Source organism: Sebastes fasciatus, chromosome 4 (assembly GCF_043250625.1).
Source record: "Sebastes fasciatus isolate fSebFas1 chromosome 4, fSebFas1.pri, whole genome shotgun sequence".
Lineage (NCBI taxonomy): Eukaryota > Metazoa > Chordata > Actinopteri > Perciformes > Sebastidae > Sebastes > Sebastes fasciatus.
Window position 1 is genome coordinate 30,405,517 of NC_133798.1, and position 22,788 is coordinate 30,428,304.

Here is a 22,788-nt window from a genome sequence, read left to right on the forward strand (position 1 = left end):
AAAAACAAAGAAATAATAATAAAGAAAAAAATAATTAAATAAATTTGATTACATGCTGATCACTGTGCAATAATTATATGATGCTCTGCAATAATTATATAATTATCTGACGGACACTTTGTGTCAAAACTGCCATCTTATCAATATACATATTATATTTTTATATTTGATATTGTATTATCTTTTTTAGCACCTATGGGATTGTCGAAATCTAATTTTTAAACAATGACAATGAAGGGCTTGAATCTTGAATCTTGAATCTTGATTAATTCTGAACGTTCAAATGAATAAAACCTAAATTTTAACATTCATTTACATTTAATTTCAGCTTTATGAACTTTTACATGGCATAAACATAAAATGATGTCATAAAATATGATCCACTGCTAGAATTTGAACCAGATGGAGGTGACAAAATGTGTTGGATTCACAATAATATACATTTTAAACCTTTATTTTATTACAAGCACTTTAGCATCGCATGCAGTAGCTATTGCTTGATTATTAATAGTGTCATATGCAGTGTGTCGGATCATAATAATGTTACACAATTGACATTTGGAGCATTTAAATCCTTATAGTTTTATCTTCTAAAGGATTTGAAGTAGAACATTTCCAAATCTTTCAACCTGGGTGGATTTCAACCGGATGTGTAAGGACTGGCGTGTTGGTGGAGGAGTTTAGCAAGTTTAGAAGGAGAAAAAAAAATGTAAATGAAAGAAAAATCTCTCCAAACTGTACACTGACAGTACAAGTGGCCACAGACAGAAGAAGCATTTACTGCTTGGCCTTGTCCAAGTAAAAGACCTGAAATGAGACTGCTGCTAAGTTGTGTTGTTATTCATTAATTACCAAAGAAATTGTTCAAAATGTTGAATTATTCCTTTAAATAATCCTGCAGTAGCAAAACTAATAGAGACACTACTACTAGTATATTAACAGTAGTTATTATTGTAATTTTCACTGTGCCGAGGATGCTTGTGCCTATTACCTCTAACAACTTCAAATACTGTTTAACAGGTGAAATCTTTATGACCTGGTTGCGTCCGTGTAAGAATCTTATTTTTAGTAGTTTTACAGCCTCCCTCTCTCTACAGTGACAGTATGGGAGCTTTATGTTGAGCTGCACCGCTGCTATTTCAGTCTGTGAGCCAGAGGAGGCGACATGGTGGCCCCTGTAAAGCTCAACTAATCTGCAGCTGGACATCAGCTGGCTCCCCGGAGATCACAAAGGACCGGCCCTGCTGTAAACCTGTATTCATTTATCTGGGGGGAGGGGGTCTGATTGTCCTGTTAGCACTCACACTGTTTCACACGGAGACACTTAAACACAGCAGCTAATAGATGTGGACAGCATTTTGATCTGGGATCTGGGAGGGAATGTGGTGAAACATGAAACTGTTTGTTACATAACAACATGATAAGATGTATGAAAATATGATGTAATTAGATCATTTATTTATGTAGCACCTTTAAAACAGAGTTTACAAAGTGCTTTGACAGACAAAGCAAAGCAAAATCAGGATACAAGGCCATATGACAACAGAAAGCAAAACATTGAAGCCAAACAAAAGCAAGACGAAACTAAGGCAAACACAGATAAAACAGTACAATAGATTAAACATAAACAATAAAAAACAAGGGCTGTCAATAGATTAAAATATTTAATCGCATGATTGTCCATAGTTAATCGGAATTATCTCAAATAAGTCACACATTTTTTATCTGTTCAACATGTACCTTAAAGGGAGATTTGTCAAGTATTTAAGTATATATCTATTATTGGAAATCAATTAACACTGTTGCTACTTTTATTCAAGTTCCTGTTTGTGCTGTCATTTGATCTGGTTTACCATTAGATGTTGATATGTAAGGGATAATGTACAGCGAGCTGGTCATTGTTGTGAAATAAACCCTAACAGGGCGATGCTGCACATTACTACTTACTTAAAAAATCAATAATTTCACACAAAAACAGTCCGCCAGAGTCCGATATCAGAACTGTGCCCATAGCAACGGTCTGTTAGCATGTAAAAAAAGGGCCACATACACGCACACTTTTACACAGAAGTTACACAGAAATTGAGGCTGCAAAACAGGTTCATAGGTCTAGATATGTATGCGAGGAAAATCTTAATAATCTTTTTTTAAATTATACGCTGCAGACAGTGTTTGAAGGGAACGCAGGACAAGACCTAACAAGACCTGACTAGATGAGATGTCAAGACCTAGCTACATGTGATGTTTAAGCATTTTGGTGATTTTTTTTTTTGTCGAAGATGTTTTTATTTTCTCTGGGCGCTTTACGCCAGTCCACTGCTCCTACAATGCTTAGCATGGGTTAAATGCAGAGGTCAAATTTCCTGTATGTATATGATGATGATGATGATGAAGGTTTACGTTTACGACAAATGTTTGACACAAGCATGCACAAGTGTGCAGAAACACACACCCATACAACATGATCAGTTATTTTTTTGCATTACTCAATGAAATAGCTGACTTGTTCAACTTTTTAACTGCATGAAATGTATTTATGGTGTTGTTACTATGACACCAAAGAGAATAGTAAGTGTTCATTTACTGTTAAATTAAAATGATTTCAGCTGAAATTACTGTTTTGCCCTCTTTTTTATTTTGGCCCATTTTACCTGAACATTGTGTCGTAGCTCAAGAGGAAACCTGCAGATACTCTGACTCTCATAATTCCAAAACAATTATACTTTTCCACATTTTTTTAACAAATAAATATTTAAAAGACCCATGCAAATTTATAAAATATCATTAGATCTCATGCATAGCTTATTTGATGGTCTTATAGATAATTTACCAAAAAGTGGCTTATTTTACCTGAAAAAAAAGATAAATTTATCATTTATTTCAGTGATATTTTCCTCATTAAATGACACTTAAAAACATCTAAATAAAAAAGTTACTGAGAAAAGAAAGAAAGTAAAACAGAAGTAATACAATTAGGTGGAAGGCAGAGAAAAACAACTTAAATCAAGCTGATGAAAGCCATTAAAAGTCAATAAAACCAGAGTCACAAACAGCAGAAAACAAATCCAGAGCATTAAAAATCACACCAGGAAACAATTACACAACAGTTTCCGCATGAAAGCAAAGATAAATCCGACTGAAGAGACGGCGCAGAGCTCCATGTCGCCTGGCTGCACAGCTTTCCTGCATCTCTCACTTTTACGAGACATACATCATCTCATATTTCTTCGACAAAGCAGCGGAGGAAAAAATAGACCACGATTTGATTTTGCGTTCCACGAAACACAATAGACGGTGGCTGCGTGAGTCCACAGTCTAAGCCCCGGGGGCTTGTGGGATCTTGAACGTGGGATTCCCGCCAAACTTGACAAAGACCCGGCTTAGCTCGCACAATAGCACACATAACCGGGCTATATTTAAGACCAGCAGGCCAGGTGTCCACCACACACGCCCCTCACTGTGTTTCTGCAGGCATCATCAGTCTGGTGTTTTCGAGGCTTCTGAAAACAGGTCACGCCTAAATATAAAATCACTCTGTGCTGTTAGAGGACAGCGACCCATCAGCGTGAGCCGCTAACACACCGCACAGGTGAGAATCTTTAGGTTCCTCTGCAGAGACTTGCAGGTATTCAACCTTTACAAAAAGATTTTGACCAGATGTTTGTGTCTGAATTAGAAATTTTGTTGTTGTTGTTATCAAGGGAATCTTGCTTGACATTTTTTAATGTTTGTAAAAGGGGTGGACACAATAACATGAACACCTGCAGGTCTGCAATCTATGCTACATGTTTTATTGTCATCTGTGGTGTTTTTTTATTATTATTTTGCATTGTAATTTATGTTTTCTTGGCGTGTTTTAAGTGAATGGGGATCCTTGAATACTGAACGAGACACTAAGTTTGTAATTCTTCCCCCACTAGGTAATTCTTTATTTTAAGAGTCTGTAATTACAGAATAATTTCCTAGAAGGTTTCTTGGAAAGAACTATGTAATTTAATCCTAATTATTGGGAAAAATAGGACGCTCAAAGCCAAGAAAACATAATTTCTTTACTAATTTATAATTCTTAATTTTCATATATGTTGAATACGGAGAATGAAACCTGCCAAAATAAAAAAATGAATTAATTAATAAATAAATGACTTGATAAATAAATACATATGCCATTAAAAGTAGCAAAAATAATATAAAAATAAATGTAGTCATTTAATTGCTGAAATGTGATATAACTGTTATTTCTGTTTTTAATTTGCTTTTTTAAATTTATTTACATTTGTATTAATTCCTTTATTTATTTACTCTTCTGTTTGATCTACACTTTTGTTTTTTATGTATATTTATCTTTTTTATGTATTTTTACATGTATTTATTTATTTTTGCATTTATTTTTACATATATATTTATTTTTGCATTTACTTTATATTTATTCATTTATCTTTTATTTTGGCAGGTTCCGTCCTCCATAGTTGAATTGTTTGCTTGCCTAGGGATTACTTTCACATACTTGCTCAGCTGACCTGCTGTGCTCTGACTAAAAGGCTCTTTAGGTTACACTAGCAATTATTTGAATTAATGAATTGGAAGTGTATTAAATTAACACCGTCTCGATTCCCTCTATTATTAGCACAGATTTCCAGGAAAGCTTTTGGGAAATGATTAGGAGGAAATAGCAGGTGTGTGAAATGAAGCCTTACCTTTTGTTTTTGTTGACAAAGTGCCAAAAGATGTGTTGATTCAACTCCATGGTCATCTTTTAAGGCAATCATTTGTTGGATTGTCATCTTGGATTGTTGTGTTTCTGTTATTTTGTCCACCCTCTTGTACCTTCTGGTATTCCATCTACATGCAGATCTAGAAAATCTGTGTGAGAAATGCAGGGAATATTTTAATTAAAATGGATATGGCGCAGGAGAAGGAAGAAATAGAACATACATTGTGCTGTATCAGAGATTTTGAAGTGTAAAGTCAAAACCAACAAACAGCAACACAAAGAGCATCAAGACTTGAATCAATGATGTTGTTTCTGAGAGGGAAGCCAATCTAAGCTAATAAAGTAATTTAAAAAATGGTCAGTGGGGATGATAAAACTATACCTAATTTTTGGTCTCTTTTAGTTCCTGGTTTAGAACCAGGTATTTTAATCAGCAGCTGGTGGTGACCAAACCAGAGCTAAAAGGTGAGTGACAGTTGGACTTAAATTAATCATGTGGACACAAACACCATTGCTATGGGATGATTATGTTGCTCTTTGTGGGCTGGATGTGGAATTAGGCAGCTATTAAAGTACTTTAAGTCGTTCATGTCAGATGTTTTGTTTTCAGCTTGTTCTGCTGAAAAAAAACCCAGTAATATGACTTTAAAGGGCAGGTCTATCTGCGATCTTTTATGTTTTTTTTCAAATGGAAACGCCCACTCAGCTGTTAGCAAAAAGTAAGTTAATCAATAAGGTTATGAATAATGTGAATGCTGAGTCAACATTAGCTGTGCTAAGTTTGGACATAGCCGCTATATATGCTCTCTTCACAGCCACCAGAGTCCATTCACAGAAACAGTAATTTTACCTCGAGGAACACAGGGGTTGCTGGTCTACCGCTGCATCCATTGAGTTTGTGTTATTGTGTGACTTTCTGATCTGAACTAACGTGGCGTCCTCAGCAGTACATTTCTTAACTTCCTGCCGGTACTCCTGTCTGCTTCTCCAAACTGGGAGCACGCCGACCGCCATCTAAGTTACTGTATGTGACGTTAATACACTGATTATAAGGATGTATATATACTGTATACTGTACATGTAGCAGCGTCATCATGCAGAAACCTACGCCAGGTCACGTGGGAAACAAGTTTTTAGAAGGACTTGAAGGGAAAATAGCATTTTGATGCTAAAACATATGTATTTTGATCAAAATTTGAATGGATTGGAATACATAAGGAACACTACTGAGAAGATACAGAATGACATAAATACCCCCAAAAAACTAAAAATAATGGACCAACCCTTTAAGGATATGTGATTTGTTGTTAATTGGTCCGAAACCACCACTTGAAATGCTTCATTATGTGTCTCGTCCCTGCAGAGTGATGAACACTTATGAAGAATATGGTGAAGAGGAGCTCAGTGACTACATCATCCAGCTCAGTATTCAAGACGCCTGCCAAGATGCCTTTCTGAAATCTACAGCGAGGTATGGAAGCCACATCCACCAAACTTCACCCTCCCCCTTCTGAACAATAAAAACATTTGCTAATTTTGATCAAACCCAGCTGACTGCCTGCCTGACTGACTGTGCTTCCTCTGCTCCTGGCTGTTAGTTTAGAAGCAGCGACGGATGAAAATTTGAGAGTCCTGGCAGCCATCGAGCAAGGTGGGTTGGACATGGTCACACAGGAAATACCTTCACCGTTACACAGCGTTGTCTTTGTCAGATAGATAAATACACAGAGAGGTGTAGTATGAGAGTCAAAGTGGAAAAGCAGAAACTGATGATTTGCAGAAAAAGGGGGAAAACTGTCTGAGCTCCAATGAGTCCTGGATGTTTTCTGGTAGTTTTTAAAACATCTTGCCTCTCTTCTTTCCTGAAACCCCCGGGGTTGTTGTCTTGTTGCCGTGGTGACCAGGTGAGGTCTGGATGCTCAGGGGGATGCTGAGGCACACCTTCGCCTTCAGGGAGTCGGACAGTCGCGGCTGGCTTCCCCTCCATCGAGCCGCGTCCCAGCCAGTCCTGGAGGTTCTGCAGACTGTCTTGAGATGTAAGCATTTTTATTAATCATTAATGATGATCAAAAATTTAAATGAATTTTCTAGGGACGAAGGTAACTTCATCATACATCTGCAGTTCAAACTCTGGTGAAAATATAACCTCCTCCCACCTTTAACTGGTGGAGTTGACACCAATAAATAAATAAAGATGACAAGTGAAGATGAAGCATCAGATTGAATGCAGCGGAGATGACAGGTCTGGTGGCGGCTGCCTGAAATAATATGAATCCACAGAACACTTCACTGAGAAATGATGCTGCCTTCCAGCTGATGTCAACAGTCATCTCGGTCTAAAATAACCTGTGATGTCACCCCTGACTCATTCAGCCTGGAGGTCAGCCAGCAGCAGCAGGGAGGTGTTACCTGCCAGGTCGGCACAGCTGGCAGTAGGTTATGAATGAACATGTTGACCTGTCTGTGTTGTGTTTGCGTCAGTGGCAGCTCAGGGGCTCAGCCTGGAGGAGAGGACGGCGGTGGGCGGAGAGACGCCGCTGACGCTGGCGGTGAAAGCCGGACTGGTGCAGAATGTGAAGAGCCTGCTGGAGCACGGAGCCTCGCCTCACAACACCAACAGCAATAACGAGTCGCCGCTGCTGCTCGGTAACACAGTAGAGGGTGGAGGAGGTAGTGGTTAACAAGACTAATGGTCCCATCATGAGGCGGTGATGATCATTACACCATAAAGGTGCAGTGTGTAGGATTTGGTGGCATCTAGCGGTGAGGTTGCAGATTGCAACCAACTGAAACTTCTCCCGTGTGCCAGGCGTGTAGGAGAACTACGGTGGCCAACGAGAAAACGTGAATGTCCCTCTCTAGAGTCAGTGTTTGGTTTGTCTGTTCTGGGCTTACTGTAGAAACATGGCGGCCAGCTCCGTGGAAATAACTCTCCACACCAGCAGGCGGCGGTAGTCAGTGTTCGTCTTTCAAAAAGGGAAACCAGAAGACCGAGGACGGTGGATATACAAGCCACTTAGCTTCATTCCAGACGGCCATGTCGTTGTGAAAATATCCGTGTATTGGTATGATCAGATGAGATGAAGATGAAAAGTGCGAAGAGCCTTCTGTGTTTGCCATCTTGACTTTACTCGTTGGCTTGCTTTCCTCACGTACGTTTTTCTTCTCGTGCACTGATTCGTTTAAGCTGAACAGCCAATCAGAGGGATTTCTCTCACCGACGGTATCCGCTGCCGATTCAACATGCTGAATCAGCCAAAAAATCTCTGTCACGGGCAGACTAGAGCTCCTTCTCAAGGGTGGCTGGGAGAGTCCTCTACGCCTTCATCCTTACATTTTAGTGTCTTTTTGATAATATTAGCATGCTAATATGCAAAACGAAAAGGTTGAATCCCACCGACTTTGGCGATTCCCTGACTTTTCCTGGTATTATAATATGCTCACATTATACCTGCTAAACATCAGTATGTTAGCTTTGTCATTGTAAGTACAGCCTCACAGAACGGCTAACATGCTAACTTCCCTCCAGTAATAACAATACACAGCCATACAGATACTTTTGGTTTTGAGTCTTTAATCATAATTCACCAGATTGCAGAAACAATTCATATTTATGATATTAAGATAAATTAAAGGTACTATATAAAACTTTTCTTACATTAAAATAAGAATGAATAAAAAAACATTCTGCATTACTAGACTCAGAGAAAAGCTACATATTGGTCTTGTGGCGGTTTGTCATACATCCTTAATTCATTGCTGATCAATCTTTTGCTCACCTTGCAGCGGTGAAGGCCGGCTCCTACGAGATGACATCCACGCTGGTCGCTCACGACGCTTGGGTGGAGCAGATCTGCCGGAAGAAATGGACCGCGATGCATGAGGCGGCCAAAGTCGGCGACGTGGACATCCTGATGCTGCTCTTGAGGAACGGCAGCCGGGTAAACCACAGAGACGTGACGGGGGTGACGCCGCTCGCCGTGGCTGCAGAACACGGGCACTTCCACATCACTGAGATTCTGCTGAACTGTGGTCAGTCTGAAGATAAAAATAAAGGTTTAGAGACAGTTACGACAAGGGGAGAAACGATGTAACATGTGTGTGAGGGATTTATTTGAGTTTTATTACCATCCCCTCTACACACCTGGAGAGACCAGGTGTGTTTGTTTAAAGGTCCAATCTCTTTATTTTTTTCTTCCCTCTCCTCAGGTAGCAGAGTGAACTCTCAGGCCTGTAACGGAGAAAGTGTCCTGCTGGATGCCGCCGGATCAGGAAACACCGCCTGCATTCAGCTGCTGCTGGACAACGGCGCCGACCCCAACCTGCCCAGCCTCACCGGACACCTGCCCATCCACAAGGCAGCGTACGCCGGACACTACGAGTGAGCTTGTGAGAAATGCATTTGTCAGACAAACAGCTAATAAACTAAGACAGCTTCCTCCATTTTGGACTCTATTCCCTCAAAGGTCAGCACTGTCTTGGAGCTTATTAATTGATTGGACCTTTGTTGTTTCCCACAGCGCTCTGAAGATGCTGATACCTCTATCCACCAAGAAGGCCATCAAAGAGACGGGTCAGAGCCCGGTCCACTCTGCGGCGGAGGGAGGCCAGAGCCGCTGCCTGAAGCTCCTGTTGGCCTGCAGCTTCGACGTCAACTACCGCATGAACACCAGAAACTCCGAAAACTACCGGGACATGAGGAGGAGCGCCTTGTACTTCGCCGTCTCCAACGGGGACGTGGAATGCACCAAAGTCCTGCTGGAGGCCGGGGCCAAGGCGGACTTGGACCCGCTTTGCTGCCTCCTGGTGGCGGTCAGGTCGGGGCGCTACGAGATCGTGAAGCTGCTGCTGGCGGCCAAAGCGGACGTGAACTGTTACTTCACGGTGGTGAGCGACACGGTGTTTCCCACAGCGTTGCAGTATTGCCTGAAGGACGAGGTGATGATGAGGCTGCTGCTCAACAATGGCTACAAGGTGGAGAGGTGCTTCCACTGTCACCATGACGACGCTTTTGATGCTGCGAATGAGGGGGAAGGGAAAATCCCAGTGAGTGACAGCTGCTACTCGGTTTTTGTTTTCCTTATTTTTCATTATCGTAATTACTGATAAAGCTGCATGCTGGAAATATTCATTCATCATGGAGGACGGTGGGAAAAGCTTTTTTAGACAAACAAGATGAGACAAAAGAGAATAAGTTGCACATTTATTTAGCTGAAACTTTACATTTTATCTTTATAAATGTTTTAAATTTGTTTATTTTTATACACGCATATAAAGAAAACACATGAATGACCTGCTGAATGTCCGTCCTCTCTCCAGTTCTGCGAGTTCATGAGCCTCTGCTGCGTCATGCATCTGTCCGGGAGCGTGGTCCGGACTCTGCTGGACTACGTCAGAGACGTCCACATCTGCTCCAAACTCAGACTCCTCCTGGAGAAACAGAGAGAGTGGCCCGAAATATGTGACATCCTCAGTGAGTTTACTGTTGATTATTATCAGGCTGAGAGTTTTATTATAGCAGAGCTGCACCGTATCGTATCGTATCGTATCGTATCGTATCGTATCGTATCGTATCGTATCGTATCGTATCGTATCGTACCGTATCGTATCGTATCGTATCGTACCGTACCGTATCATAACTACAGAATATCTGAAAATTTAACCCTGGCAACATCTGTTTTTGTCCACGGAAACAACATTAGTCGTGTTTCCATTCAGTTGTCAAGCAAATTTTTAAGCAAACTTTTCAAATGTCGCAAAAAAAGGAAATGCGAGTCTCCATCGACTGGTTTGGTGTGAATAAACCCGGCAACAGCGTAGTTTGGTCAGAAATTGCCGATATAGGCTCTGCATGGCTGTAATCTGCCAGTAAACAAAGTAGAAGAGGTTGTGAAACGGAAACAAAAGAAGTCACTTTGGCCATCTCACCATCTACGAGAGAAAAAATGACTTCAGGAATTTGTTTCAATTGGGAAAGTTTAAATAGTTCCCTTCATGTCAGATAGTATTGGTAATGTTTTATGCTGTCCGGAGACAAAGACAATATAAACATAGAGCTGAAACTCCCTGTAAAAGGGGGGAGCTGCAGATTCAGGTAATAAGATTGTTCCTTTAGTGCTACCCACAGGACAGCTTTTACAGTTTTTAAGCTCCACTACTGTAAGACTCTTAGAATAAATCATCATTATGTTGTTTGTGCTTTACCATTGTTGTTGTAATGAACACTGCAGCCTCATGGGGACACTAGCAGCACTGTGGGCCTTTTAGTGTTGTTTCTTTCCTGCACAAAGTCTGTAATTGTGTCCTCTAAATCGTTGTGTTCTTCTCACTGTTTTATTACAGTATGAATTAACAAAGTAATTCTGGACCTTGCTCTCCAGACAGTCCTCGCACCCTCATGCACCTCTGCAGACTGGAGATCAGGAGGCGTCTGACCCTGAAGAGACTCAACAACCCGGAAATCATGAACTCGCATCTTTTCCCTCCCGGACTGAAGAGCTTCATACTGTACCAGGAGCTCGACCTCTACAGCCAGGGCCCTGAACGCATCATGTGAACATATGTTTTGAAAGGATGGAACTATTTTTTTAATCTCTGGTTTTTGATAAGCACAAATGTAAACAAATTTTATTATAATTTTATTTTTAAAGTACTTTTTTATGATTGTGTTTTTTCACATTTTTGCCATTTAAATGTACTTTCCATTCGCCTGACCATTTTCCAAATCATTTCCCTCTTTTGACCTGTTAGAGGCCTAAAGGGTGTTTGTTAATGATCCATCTGTCTGCAAGATCTCTCTACTTCTCTCTACTTGGCACAGACTTTAATGACATTTACAATTTACTGTACATAATGTTGGACACACACATTTTATTGTTTCTGTTGTTAGATGGTGAAAGGAGGGAAAGGCTGAAAATAATTTCCAACGTGTTTGTGCTTTGTTTGTGGGGAAACGGACAGGAAGCAACAGGGCTGATGGGAAATGTAGTATTAGATGAGAAGAAAAACGAGCATTAACAATGACCACTAGTATGAGAGGTAGAAATGATTCTGATCTGACATTTTAACACACTAAAAAAAGAAAGAGCAAAACACTTCTCACTAAAACTGTCCCTGCAGGTGACATGCTGGGTGATCTTCATATTCAGAGTTGGGTCACATTACTCTGAAATGCAGTCAGTTACTGAATATAAATTACATGGTGATTTTTGTAATTGGTAACGTAATCCATTGGATTACAAAACAATATCAGGGCTGTCAAAGTTAACACGATAATAATGTTTTAACGCAAATTTGTTTTGACGCCACTAATTTCTTTAACGCATTAACGCATCTTGCAGTTTCGCCTTTACAGACATGCCCACTTTATGATAATCACATGCAGTTTGGGGCAAGTCATAGTCAAGTCAGCACACTGACACACTGACAGCTGTTGTTGCCTGTTGGGCTGCAGTTTGCCTGTTATGATTTGAGCATATTTTTTTATGCTAAATGCAGTACCTGTGAGGGTTTCTGGACAATATGTGTCATTGTTTTGTGTTGTTAATTGATTATACAATAAATATATACATACATTTGCATAAAGCAGCATATTTGTCCACTCCCATGTTGATAAGAGGATTAAATACTTGACAAATCTCCCTTTAAGGTACATTTTGAACAGATAAAAAATTTGTGATTCATTTGTGATTAATCACAATTAACTATGGGCAATCATGTGATTAATCGCTATTAAATATGAGCATTAGTGTTTTGTAGTAAATAGACAAAAACATGCAAAACTCCAGATTGAATCGCACATTTTAAGCTGACAGTAAAGTCTCAATTTGACCATCAAAATGCTAATCAAAGAGGTCAAAGGTCAGCAGCAGATGGAGAAAAGGTTAAGAGTCATTTCACTCTTGTAGCCACTTCATTATTTCAGCAGGTTTTCATCAACGCGTCGTCTGACAGCGTTTGAGCTTGTGGTGGATCGTAATGACACAATAAATATTCATACAAAAGAGCGCTTCATTATTGTTCGTCATTAGTGGAAGAAAATGTGACATTACACTTGATTAGGTGCTGCTGAACGGCCTGCATGTTAAACACACTGGAACAGGTGACACCTATAAATAGCGTGGTGAAGTGTGTGTGTGTGTGTGTGTGTGTGTGTGTGTGTGTGTGTGTGTGTGTGTGTGAGAAGTTCAGCCATGAAGCAAACAGTGTGCTGCTGCTGCTGCTTCGTATGACTCCAACACTGACACATTTACCAGGTAAGAATGATTCAACGTAGGTTTTTAATCACATTACAGGAGAATTTTGCAAGTTCTCCTATAAAGAATGACGTAAAGTTGATATGCTTGTGTACTTTACTTGCTGCCTGGATAACTAATGTTATATCTGATCAACATTAAGGAGGTCAGGGGTCAAAGTGTTCTGAAAATAGAGCCGATGGCAAAAACAATAAAGAGCTCAAGAAAGAGAAAGCATGTTAGTTTAAATGTAAGCTTGGCAGTTTAGTGAACATATCTCTGTGATCAACCACCAGTCTACTCACTGACACTGGAGAGCTGTGTCCCAGTTCCATGCTACCAGTAAATGCTCAGCCAGGTCACACTGAATGGCGTATGAATGACACGATAAATCATTTTGCATGCAATAAGAACGCCATTCTTGCTTTTGGCGTGTCATGTGTACGCCATGTAGGCTGCATTTGTGTGAAAATGCTACGCTCAGAGCTAGTGACGTACTTTAGTTTTGTGTCTTTATTATGCAATCAATTTTGGATTCGCAAACAAAACTTTAGGGTCAAATAGACCATAAAGCAGAGGATGCTTTAGGGCGCGGCAACCTTGTGATTGACAGGTCGCTACCACGGCGTTGCCCGGTCTGGGAGTTGTCTGCATTTTCGTCTAAGAACTTTTATCCTTTCACAGTGTGTTTTCAGTTCATGAAAGTTAATTAAAACATTTTGGTCGCCAAAAATTCCATAAACCAGTCCATAAACCAATGGGTGACGTCACGGTGACTACGTCCACTTCTTATATACAGTCTATGTTCATAGAGCAAAAATGGCAAACAGTCCCTGATCACAGGTTCTCCAATGTGAGGATTTGATGCTTTTCTTTGTCTTTTATCTCATTAAACTGACTATAATTGAGTTTTGGACTATTGGTTGGACAGAACAAGACACGTGAAGTTGTGTGACTTTGTGTGTCTGTACCTGTACGATGTCAGAGGGATGGATGGAGCTGATGACCTGGATGAAGACGAACTTCTGCACTACGACGTCCAGATGAGCATCCAGGAGTCGTGTCAGAGGGAACATCTAACGGGACCAGGAAGGTACAGAAACATGAAACAACTTCACCATAAATATCAGACAGTTTGACATATTGCATTTTTTCTAAAAATGTACCTTCATCATCTCGTTCGTACATTTAGGAGTGAAGCTCTGAAACTGGTGGGGGCCATCAAACAAGGTAAAGAGTCAATTCTGAACTGGCCACAGTGTTAACATCAATTAACAGTTAGGATTTGTCAGTATACATCACTAAAGATGAGGACGTCTTGAGTCCCTTGTTGATGAGTACTATAGAGAATACTTTATTGTCTACTTTTTGCATGGTTTGCATTCCCAAAATCGGCTATTACAAAGGGTATACCATGTCATAGGAGCTTGTCGTGAAGGAGGCTAAATAATGCTCCAAACTTACGCTAAATTTTGGCGGGGAAAAACTGGCATGGCCATTTTAAAATACCTTTACATAAAAACACAACACATAATAGAAGTTACATTGAAAGGAGCACCGGGTACTCGATGGTGTGGACTGAATCAAGGTTAAATAAATAGATATACAATGCTGTGTGCTGAGGTAGAAAGCTGGCTTCAAAATGTGTGTCCCTGCAGGTGACATGTTGGCACTGCAGCAGCTCTGTGATTTCCCAGAAGCCTTCAGTCAGGTGGATGAGCGCGGCTGGTATCCTCTGCACAGGGCGGCGGTCCAACCTCTGGTCCTGGTCCTGGAGACGGTGCTGTACGGTGGGTAAGAGGTCCACACTTTGATTTCACATGACAGTCAGAAGTGAAGAGCAGCTGATGGTAATGGAAGTTTTAACTGGATCTTAAAAAGTGATTCAGCTCCATCATGTTCCAGTTGATCTCTGCACGTGACTCAGTGTAGTAATATTAGGGTAAGGAATGAAGGGAATAAGGAAGGTAAAGTGGGGTATATCAGCCTATACAAGCACTGATCAGAAGATTAATACCTCAGCAGCCAACTATCTGCTACAGAGTTCTCCCAATATGATTGTTTCAATCGATTAATCATTGCAGCTCTACCGCAGTGTTCAACTTCTTCATCGGGCTTTAAACAACTGTCAGTCAGCACGAGTCCTTTTACAACTGAATTCAGTGAAATAATGTAGATCTGCTGTTGTGTGCTTCAGCGTCTTTCAGGCTGACTCTGGAGGAAAAGACTTCGGAGGGCGAGACCTTCCTGACTTTAGCAGTGAAAGCTGGTTTGGTGGAAAATGTGAAGATGCTGTTGGACCACGGAGCTTCTCCTCACACGACCAACAACAAGAACGAATCCCCTCTGCTTTTAGGTCAGAACACGGTGTGGCGTATTCTGTCCTTCACAGCTGACATGTAGAGAGAAAACCTTTAATCCATCCTCACCATCATCTCCTCGTCCCTGCAGCGGTCAGAGCCGGATCCTATCAGATGGTTTCCAGTCTAATAGCTGGAGGAGCTCTGGTGGAGCAGGTGTGTCTGAAGAAGTGGACGGCCATTCATGAATCCTCCAGGGCCGGCTGTGTTCGCGTCATGGAGCTCCTGTTGCAGAACGGCGGTCAGGTCTCAGAGACGGACCAGTATGGAGTGACTCCTCTGGGCATCGCTGCGGAGTACAGCCACTCTGAAGCCTTGGAGCTCCTCATCAAACACGGTGAATACCGCACCGATTTCATTTAAGTGTTATTAAAACCATCTTCGTGCTCCAAAATGATTTCTAATTTTTCATTAAAAGGTGCTGATGTAAACGCTCAGGCGCCGAATGGCGACAGCGTCCTGTACGATGCTACAGGTTCAGGGAATCCGGACTGTATCGACATCCTGCTGCAGCACGGAGCAAATCCCAACATCCACAACCTGAGCTCTCAGCTGCCCATCCACCACGCTGCATACAAAGGACACTACCTGTGAGTGGGTCGATGTTATAGGGACTGGGAATCCTGCGGCATTCTGGGGCGGCGCCGCCATTTTTGGAGTACCTAGTTATGGTAGCTGTCTTTATCTGTCATCTGTCAATCATTCATCATCAGTAATGTATGTACAATCACTACACAATCATCTAAACAAAGGGACGAGGGACTCCACAGCATTTTTATCCCTTGTCCCACGTCCCACATATTGAGACGATGTCCCACATTTTCATCGGCTCTAGTTTTCAAAAGTCAAACCACTGCAGGACAGACGCTTTTCTAGAATCTGGCTTTTATCCAATGGCTGTGAAGAAAGCAGGGAAGGCTTTCATCTTGTGGGTCAAGTGCAGGTTAACATTTCACCGTCTTAGTTACGCTACGCGTTCAAACTGTCAGGCTTTCATGTAGGGTCGTTTCTGATGCTTTATTTCTTGTAGAATGATCTACTCTTTTTCTCCACCAGAGCTTTAAGGATTTTGATCCCGATCACCACCAGACGGGCCCTGCGGCTGTCCGGTCACAGCCCGGTGCACTCTGCCGCAGACGGAGGCCACACCCACTGCCTGGAGCTCCTTCTGCAGAAAGGCTTCGACGTCAACACGCGGTTAGACGCTCACATCTCTGACAATTACGGAGACATGAGGAGAAGCCCGCTGTACTTTGCCGTCTCCAACGGGGACGCGACGTGTACCGAGATTTTGCTGAAGTCGAGAGCAAAACCCGACCTGGACCCGCTGCGCTGCCTCCTGGTGGCGGTCAGGTCGGGGCGCTACGAGATCGTGAAGCTGCTGCTTGCGGCCAAAGCGGACGTGAACTGTTACTTCACGGTGCTGAACGACACGGTGTTTCCCACAGCGCTGCAGTACTGCCTGAAGGACGAGGTGATGATGAGGCTGCTGCTCAACAACGGGTACGATGCTGAGAAGTGTTTCCGTTGTGACCATGACGACGACTGGGACGACCTGAGCAACTCAGTTTACTCACAAGATCAAGAGGGAAAAGTTGCTGTGAGTTCTTGTCTTTGTCGTGGAAGTAAAATGATATTTCACAGTACGAGACTTTTTAAGACTGTCCTCAACCAAAGAAACTCTTAGTCCACTAACACTCCTACGATTTTGTGGACTAATCGATTAGTATATACATAATAAAACTGAGTTTCTCCACAAAAGAATCACACAAAAGCACCACTTTAAATCTGGTGTTTACCAGAGATAAGCTCATAAGTTTCTTAGAAATGAGTCATTCAGCATGAAAAAAGCATAAAAAGACTAATCGACTAGAGAAATCTGACTCGTCTAAGACCAAAACGACCAATTAGTTGACTAATCGACTAACACGCTTGGCACACTGGAGAAGTTTCACCTCACCGCTAGATGCCCCTACACACTGCAACCTTTAATAGTAGTGTAAATTCTAAAAGACGTATAAAGTGTTATCTTCTCTACAGTTGTGTCTAAACAGAATAACTACCTGTCTTGTTGTCCAGTTTTGTGATTTCGTCAGCGTCTCCTGGCTGGTCAACCTGGGACGAGTCGTGTCGATCCTCCTCGAATACGTCGGTCAGGTTTCCCTCTGCTGCAAGCTGACAAAGATCCTGGAGAAACACAAAGAGTGGCCTCACATTCACTGGACCACACGTGAGTCAACTAAAGAGCTATTGTTACACATCAGAACCAGGAGACATACCTCTTCATCCTGATTTATTGGTACCACATGTTTCCCGTCACTTTGGTCCAAACTGCTGTCCTCTGTGACCTCCAGGTAACCCTCGCTCTCTATCTCACCTGAGCAGAGTGGTGATCAGGAAACACCTGAGCTGTAGCGCTCTGATGTCCGTCCAGCTACCCAACAGGCTGAAGGACTACCTGCTGTTCAAAGAGAACGACCTGTACGCCCAAATCATCTGCAGGGAGAACTGAGGGGACGAGGATTTCTATCGGATCTATCGAGTCTTAAATGTCAGTAATGACATGTGGTTTATTTAATAGAGCCTGGATTTATCAAACATCTACAGATAACATTTAAGAATGCTCTAAAGAGCCAATTTAGTGGTAAAAAAGTGTGAGCAATAAGACAATCAAGTTACTTACAGGCCCAGATCTGTACTGTATGACTGTATTTTTATTTTTACTTTCACAGTGTTTCAAAGGGGCATTAACTAAGATTACATAATAACCATAAAATACCTGCAGTTAGTTACTGATCAGTCACTTCATGGCTGAGGTGACTCAGATTTCTGGGACTCAAGTGTTTGAGGACGGAGCCTCTTAGTTGTGACTCTTTTTGTGGAAAATATATCAGACCAGTTGATGTTCAGACCGTTATATAACCAAAAGCAGGTAAGGCACTTAAATACTCTAAATTCTTGAATATAAATAATGTCAAGGGATCAAATACTAGCTTCTACCATTACTTATACTCTGTCATTTTTTAGTGCTTTATTGCAAATTTCATGTATATACCTGTATGTATATATAGTATATATAGATATATATAAAAAACAGGCATAGACTGTACATAAGAAGTGGACATGGTCACAGTGATGCCACTCATTGGTTTGTTGACTACAGTTTTGAAGCCTCGAGTTTGACATTTTGGCCATCGCCATCTTGGAACCAGAAGCGACTTACTAAAATGAGATCAAGTATACTTATTAGATGTGAAATTGGATATAAAGGCATGTCTCTAATATAAGCCTGTTATAAATAAAGGTCTGGAGGTAAATAAATGTCCTGTCTACGCTTTGATAATTTGCAGTATTGAGAAGTAAGCCTTCTATTGTCACCTTTCTAACAGTTGTAAATACATTTGAGATGTATTTCATTAAACTTTTGTGTTATTATGATACACATGCCTGGTAATCATCATCACAAAATGTTGGCCCGCTCCCAAGGGATCACTTTATTTATTACCTCAGTAAACATTGTAAACATGAGTTTATGGTCTCAGTTGCTAGTTTCAAGTCTTCTTCAATACAGCATGATGTTCATTTAGTAAATTATGGTCCTATTTAGAGTCAAATAGACCATAAAGCAGGGGATGCTTTAGGGTGTGGCTACCTTGTGGTTGACAAGTCACTACCACTGCGTCGCTACCACGGCATTGTTCAGCGTTCAGTTGTACGAATTTTTTTTTTTCCAGTAAACTGCACAGACTCAGGCTCCAAATTACGTCAAAATCTCAAGATGGCAGTTTCCGTATCCGCGATATTTTGGCTTCACTTCTGTACAGGGGGAGGAAGTGCAGACGCGTCGTCCATCTTTACATACAGTCTATAGTCTGGACCAAAGTGGTAGACTGACTGTATTGACTTTCCAGAGAAGAGTTGGGTTCCCCCCCCCCCATCTAGTGGTCATTAGAGGAACTGCAGCTGAACAAACTTTCATCTTGGCGGTTTCCCATCGTGCTGAACATCAACACACTCTGACAGCGAACACATCGAGGAGGTGTGAGCTGCTTCCTCTGGCTGACAAACACCGAAAGTAGATCAACTCTAAATTTAACCTCCTGACCTGCAGAAACAACAACAACAACGACGTGGCTCTACATTCTGGCAGATCACACGAGAACCTGATAACAGACAGAGGTCGCATTGAATTGAACGACCTCCAAACTGTTGACACCAGCTGGCAGTCGGGTCAGATCTGAGAGCAGCTGTAAATCCAGCAGTGTGTGTTAATGTGCTAAAACAAAGCAAAGCACGTACAGATTAAAGTGAGGCAATAAAACAGGGAGCATGTAACATACCACAGGATTTTCAGGTGACATAACACCACATCCAGCAGCCAAACCTCTGCTATGTCAACAGCTGGCTGGATTAAAAAGTTAAAGCATTAATTGGAGATTTTGGCCACTAAGGGGCAGCAGAACGAGCTGAAAACACAAAATCTGCATTATTATTACCTTGTAAAGTAGTTGTGGAGCTGCCAATTATGAAGTTGCAAAGTGTTTCAGAGGAAAATAAATGAATAAATAAAAAGAGTATCAAAAATGTTTGTGGTTTGGGACTAATGGAGAAGTATAATACATTAATTAGGACTGTCAAAGTTAACGCGATAACACATTAACGCAAATTTGTTTTAACGGCACTTATTTCTTTCACGCATCAACACAACTTGCGATGTTATGGTTGTAGCAGTTTTAAAGTTAGAGTGAAGATACTGGTATCATATGGAACTATAAAACCTAAGAAATCCATTGGTACCAACCATGTCATACTAGTTTGTTGGGAAGGAGGTTAAATAACGCTGCAAACTTACGCTCAATTTTGGCAAGGAAAAACTGTCGTTGCCATTTTCAAAGGGGTCCCTTGACCTCTGATCTCAAGATATGTGAATGAAAATGGGTTCTCTGGGTACCCACGAGTCTCCCCTTTACAGACATGCCCACTTTACGATAATCACATGCAGTTTGGGTCAAGTCATAGTCAAGTCAGCACACTGACACACTGACAGCTGTTGTTGCCTGTTGGGCTGCAGTTTCTGGACAATATTTGTCATCGTTTTGTGTTGTTAATTGATTTACAATAATAAATATATACATACATTTGCATAAAGCAGCACATTTGCCCACTCCCATGTTGATAAGAGTATTAAATACTTGACAAATCTCTTTTTAAGGTACATTTTGAACAAATTAAAAATGCGTGATTAACTTGCTAAACTGGTGGATGATTTGGAAAATAGTCAGCCGGAAAGAATACACAGTTTTGAATTTAATGGGGTTAAACATGTAGAAAACAGCAGTTTGGTCCTTTGTTTAGTAACTGAATGTGTTTCCATTCTCCCTCAGGGCTGCACAGCTGGATGACTGATGCTAATCAGCAATAATCCAGGTCAAAGGTCAAATTCACTTCAGATTTATGATGAGAGTGATGTTATGTCACTCAGAGTCTTTTCACTTCAGACATGTAACGTGAGACGACTTCCAAGCAGCTTGTCAAACATGCATCAGTGATGGGTGCATGTTGATAAGCTCTGAGGGTTGTCTTGGCAACCAAACAACAAACCACCCTCCCTCCCTTTGAGACTGAAGGTCAGTCCTACACATCCATACTAATGTTACTCATGTGACAAAGTATAGGGGTGGACACAATAATGACAACACTTATGTCACATGGTGGATTCAACACAACAGTCCTGCAGTAAATAAACACCAGCTCTGTGAGGAGTATAATGTTGAGCTTGTGTTTTAGACTGTATTTAGTGTTGTTTTCATTGTGTCCAGCTCCTGTATTCATACTGGGATTATTTTTGCAGAACACAGCAATTGCAAAATAAACTGCAGATTTTTCAATATTTAAAATTTTACCCGATGTTGCCAAAATAGCTTTGCCCGACAGCGACCTGAATTCAACTCACATGGTTGACCGACAGACCTCTGGCCCAAATCTGGACACAGTGCTGCTAAATAAAGCTGGTTATTTAAGGAAAGGTCCAGTTACAAACAACCTTGGTGTTATTTCTGCAGTTTTGTCCATTATTTCTATCAGTAATAAAAACATTTATCTATATCTGTTAATATCTGAGATCTCAACACATTCTCACTCCCAACTCGTTGAATACCGATGCTTGGTCAGTGGCCCTACGCTTCAAACTACGGCTACATCCACACTAAAATGTTTTTGTTTTAAAAAAGCAGTCCAGACGAGCGTTTTAGGGCCGTTTCAGAATCAATATCCATCCATACTACCACACCTGAAATGCTTATCACATGACCATTCACTGGGCATGCGCGTGCCGGTGTAAACAGGAAGCAGTGCGGTAGGTTGTTCAGTTGCAGAAAGTACTACGAAGGAAGAACAGCAACTGTGAAAAATAAAACCATATCTTTGCTCGGAATGACGAGCGGTTACTGAAAGTAACACATGAGTATAACGTGTTCAACGCGGTGGTAAACACATAGATGTCATTTGTTTTCTTCCAGAAAAGGTTCACGAATCCGGGAAGGACACGTCATGACTAATAAGACCCAATCAAGAAGTGAACTTGGGTGTCTGCATCATCGTTTCTGTCCATCCAGAATAAAACGCAACCTGGGAGTTTTAAAACTAAAACGGGGTCAGCAGTGTTTCCAAATGTCTCCTTTTTAGGGGTTCAAAAACGCCGGAGTAGTGTGGACGCTAGGCATAAACGACTAATTATGCAACATAAGTCTTTAGTTAGATTTAGGAAAGGATCGTGGTTTGGGTTAAAATAAGTACGTTTGTTATGTAACTAGCGTTAGTTAAGTACGGAGGTTACGAAACAAAACTACGGTAAAATAAGTCAACGTTGACTTTTGGTTTCACACAGGACACGAACAAAAGCCTCCTGGGTGAAAGTCCAATCTTCCAAGTCATGTCCAAGTGTAATCTTCCCCTCCCCTCCGCCGTATGCGGACTTTCTTGCTCTTTATACTACGTCAGTTGCTCTGACCGTCTAATAATGCCACGGGTGGGTTTACATTGGAGTTAGTTGAAAGCCCGGTGCATCTCATACAGATGCTAAAGTGTGCCTCGATGCGTCGGTATCAGATGCTGAGGGCCACTGACCAAGCGTCAGTATCTGAGGAATGAATGGGAGTGAGAACGGGTTGGAGATCTGGTAACATAGTGACGTCACTAAAAAATATTCAGATGGCTCAAGAAACACAAACAGTCAGACAGTTTGGAGACAAACTACAGACAAAACTATCAACAAAAAAGAAAAGGTGCAGGTTGTACAAACCCCAAACCGGCCCTGTTAGCGTTCCCAATATCTAACCAACGCTGGCAGCCATAAAAAGGCCAGGGGTGAGTCGCAATCGATCCTCTAGCGCCAGACCACATCCGAGTGTGCCAACATTCAGCCACAATCAAACTGACACGGCTGATTTCTTTTCTTTACTATGAAAATGAAACTTTCAGGAGT

General features: G+C 41.4%; 2 protein-coding genes across 3 annotated transcripts; both read left to right on the forward strand.

The window, feature by feature from the left end:
• The first annotated feature begins 6,334 nt into the window (after nt 1-6,334).
• LOC141766578 (ankyrin repeat and SOCS box protein 15-like) lies at nt 6,335-12,125 on the forward strand. Its single transcript, XM_074633541.1, has 8 exons — nt 6,335-6,362; nt 6,616-6,747; nt 7,193-7,357; nt 8,498-8,743; nt 8,921-9,092; nt 9,232-9,757; nt 10,031-10,184; nt 11,092-12,125. The coding sequence occupies exons 2-8, from the start codon at nt 6,627-6,629 to the stop codon at nt 11,265-11,267; spliced, it is 1,560 nt and encodes a 519-aa protein (XP_074489642.1). The 5' UTR covers nt 6,335-6,362; nt 6,616-6,626; the 3' UTR covers nt 11,268-12,125.
• A 765-nt stretch (nt 12,126-12,890) lies between these two features.
• On the forward strand, nt 12,891-18,518 carry asb15a (ankyrin repeat and SOCS box containing 15a). Of its 2 annotated transcripts, XM_074633536.1 has the most exons (10): nt 12,891-12,966; nt 13,931-14,038; nt 14,138-14,175; nt 14,604-14,735; nt 15,143-15,301; nt 15,397-15,642; nt 15,724-15,895; nt 16,362-16,905; nt 17,385-17,535; nt 17,660-18,518. In XM_074633536.1, the coding sequence occupies exons 2-10, from the start codon at nt 13,935-13,937 to the stop codon at nt 17,815-17,817; spliced, it is 1,704 nt and encodes a 567-aa protein (XP_074489637.1). In that variant the 5' UTR covers nt 12,891-12,966; nt 13,931-13,934; the 3' UTR covers nt 17,818-18,518. The 2 variants fall into 2 exon arrangements, with proteins under 2 accessions (XP_074489637.1, XP_074489638.1); XM_074633537.1 differs by lacking the exon at nt 12,891-12,966 and having other exon boundaries at nt 13,943-14,038; nt 14,604-14,739.
• The last annotated feature ends 4,270 nt before the right edge of the window (nt 18,519-22,788 follow it).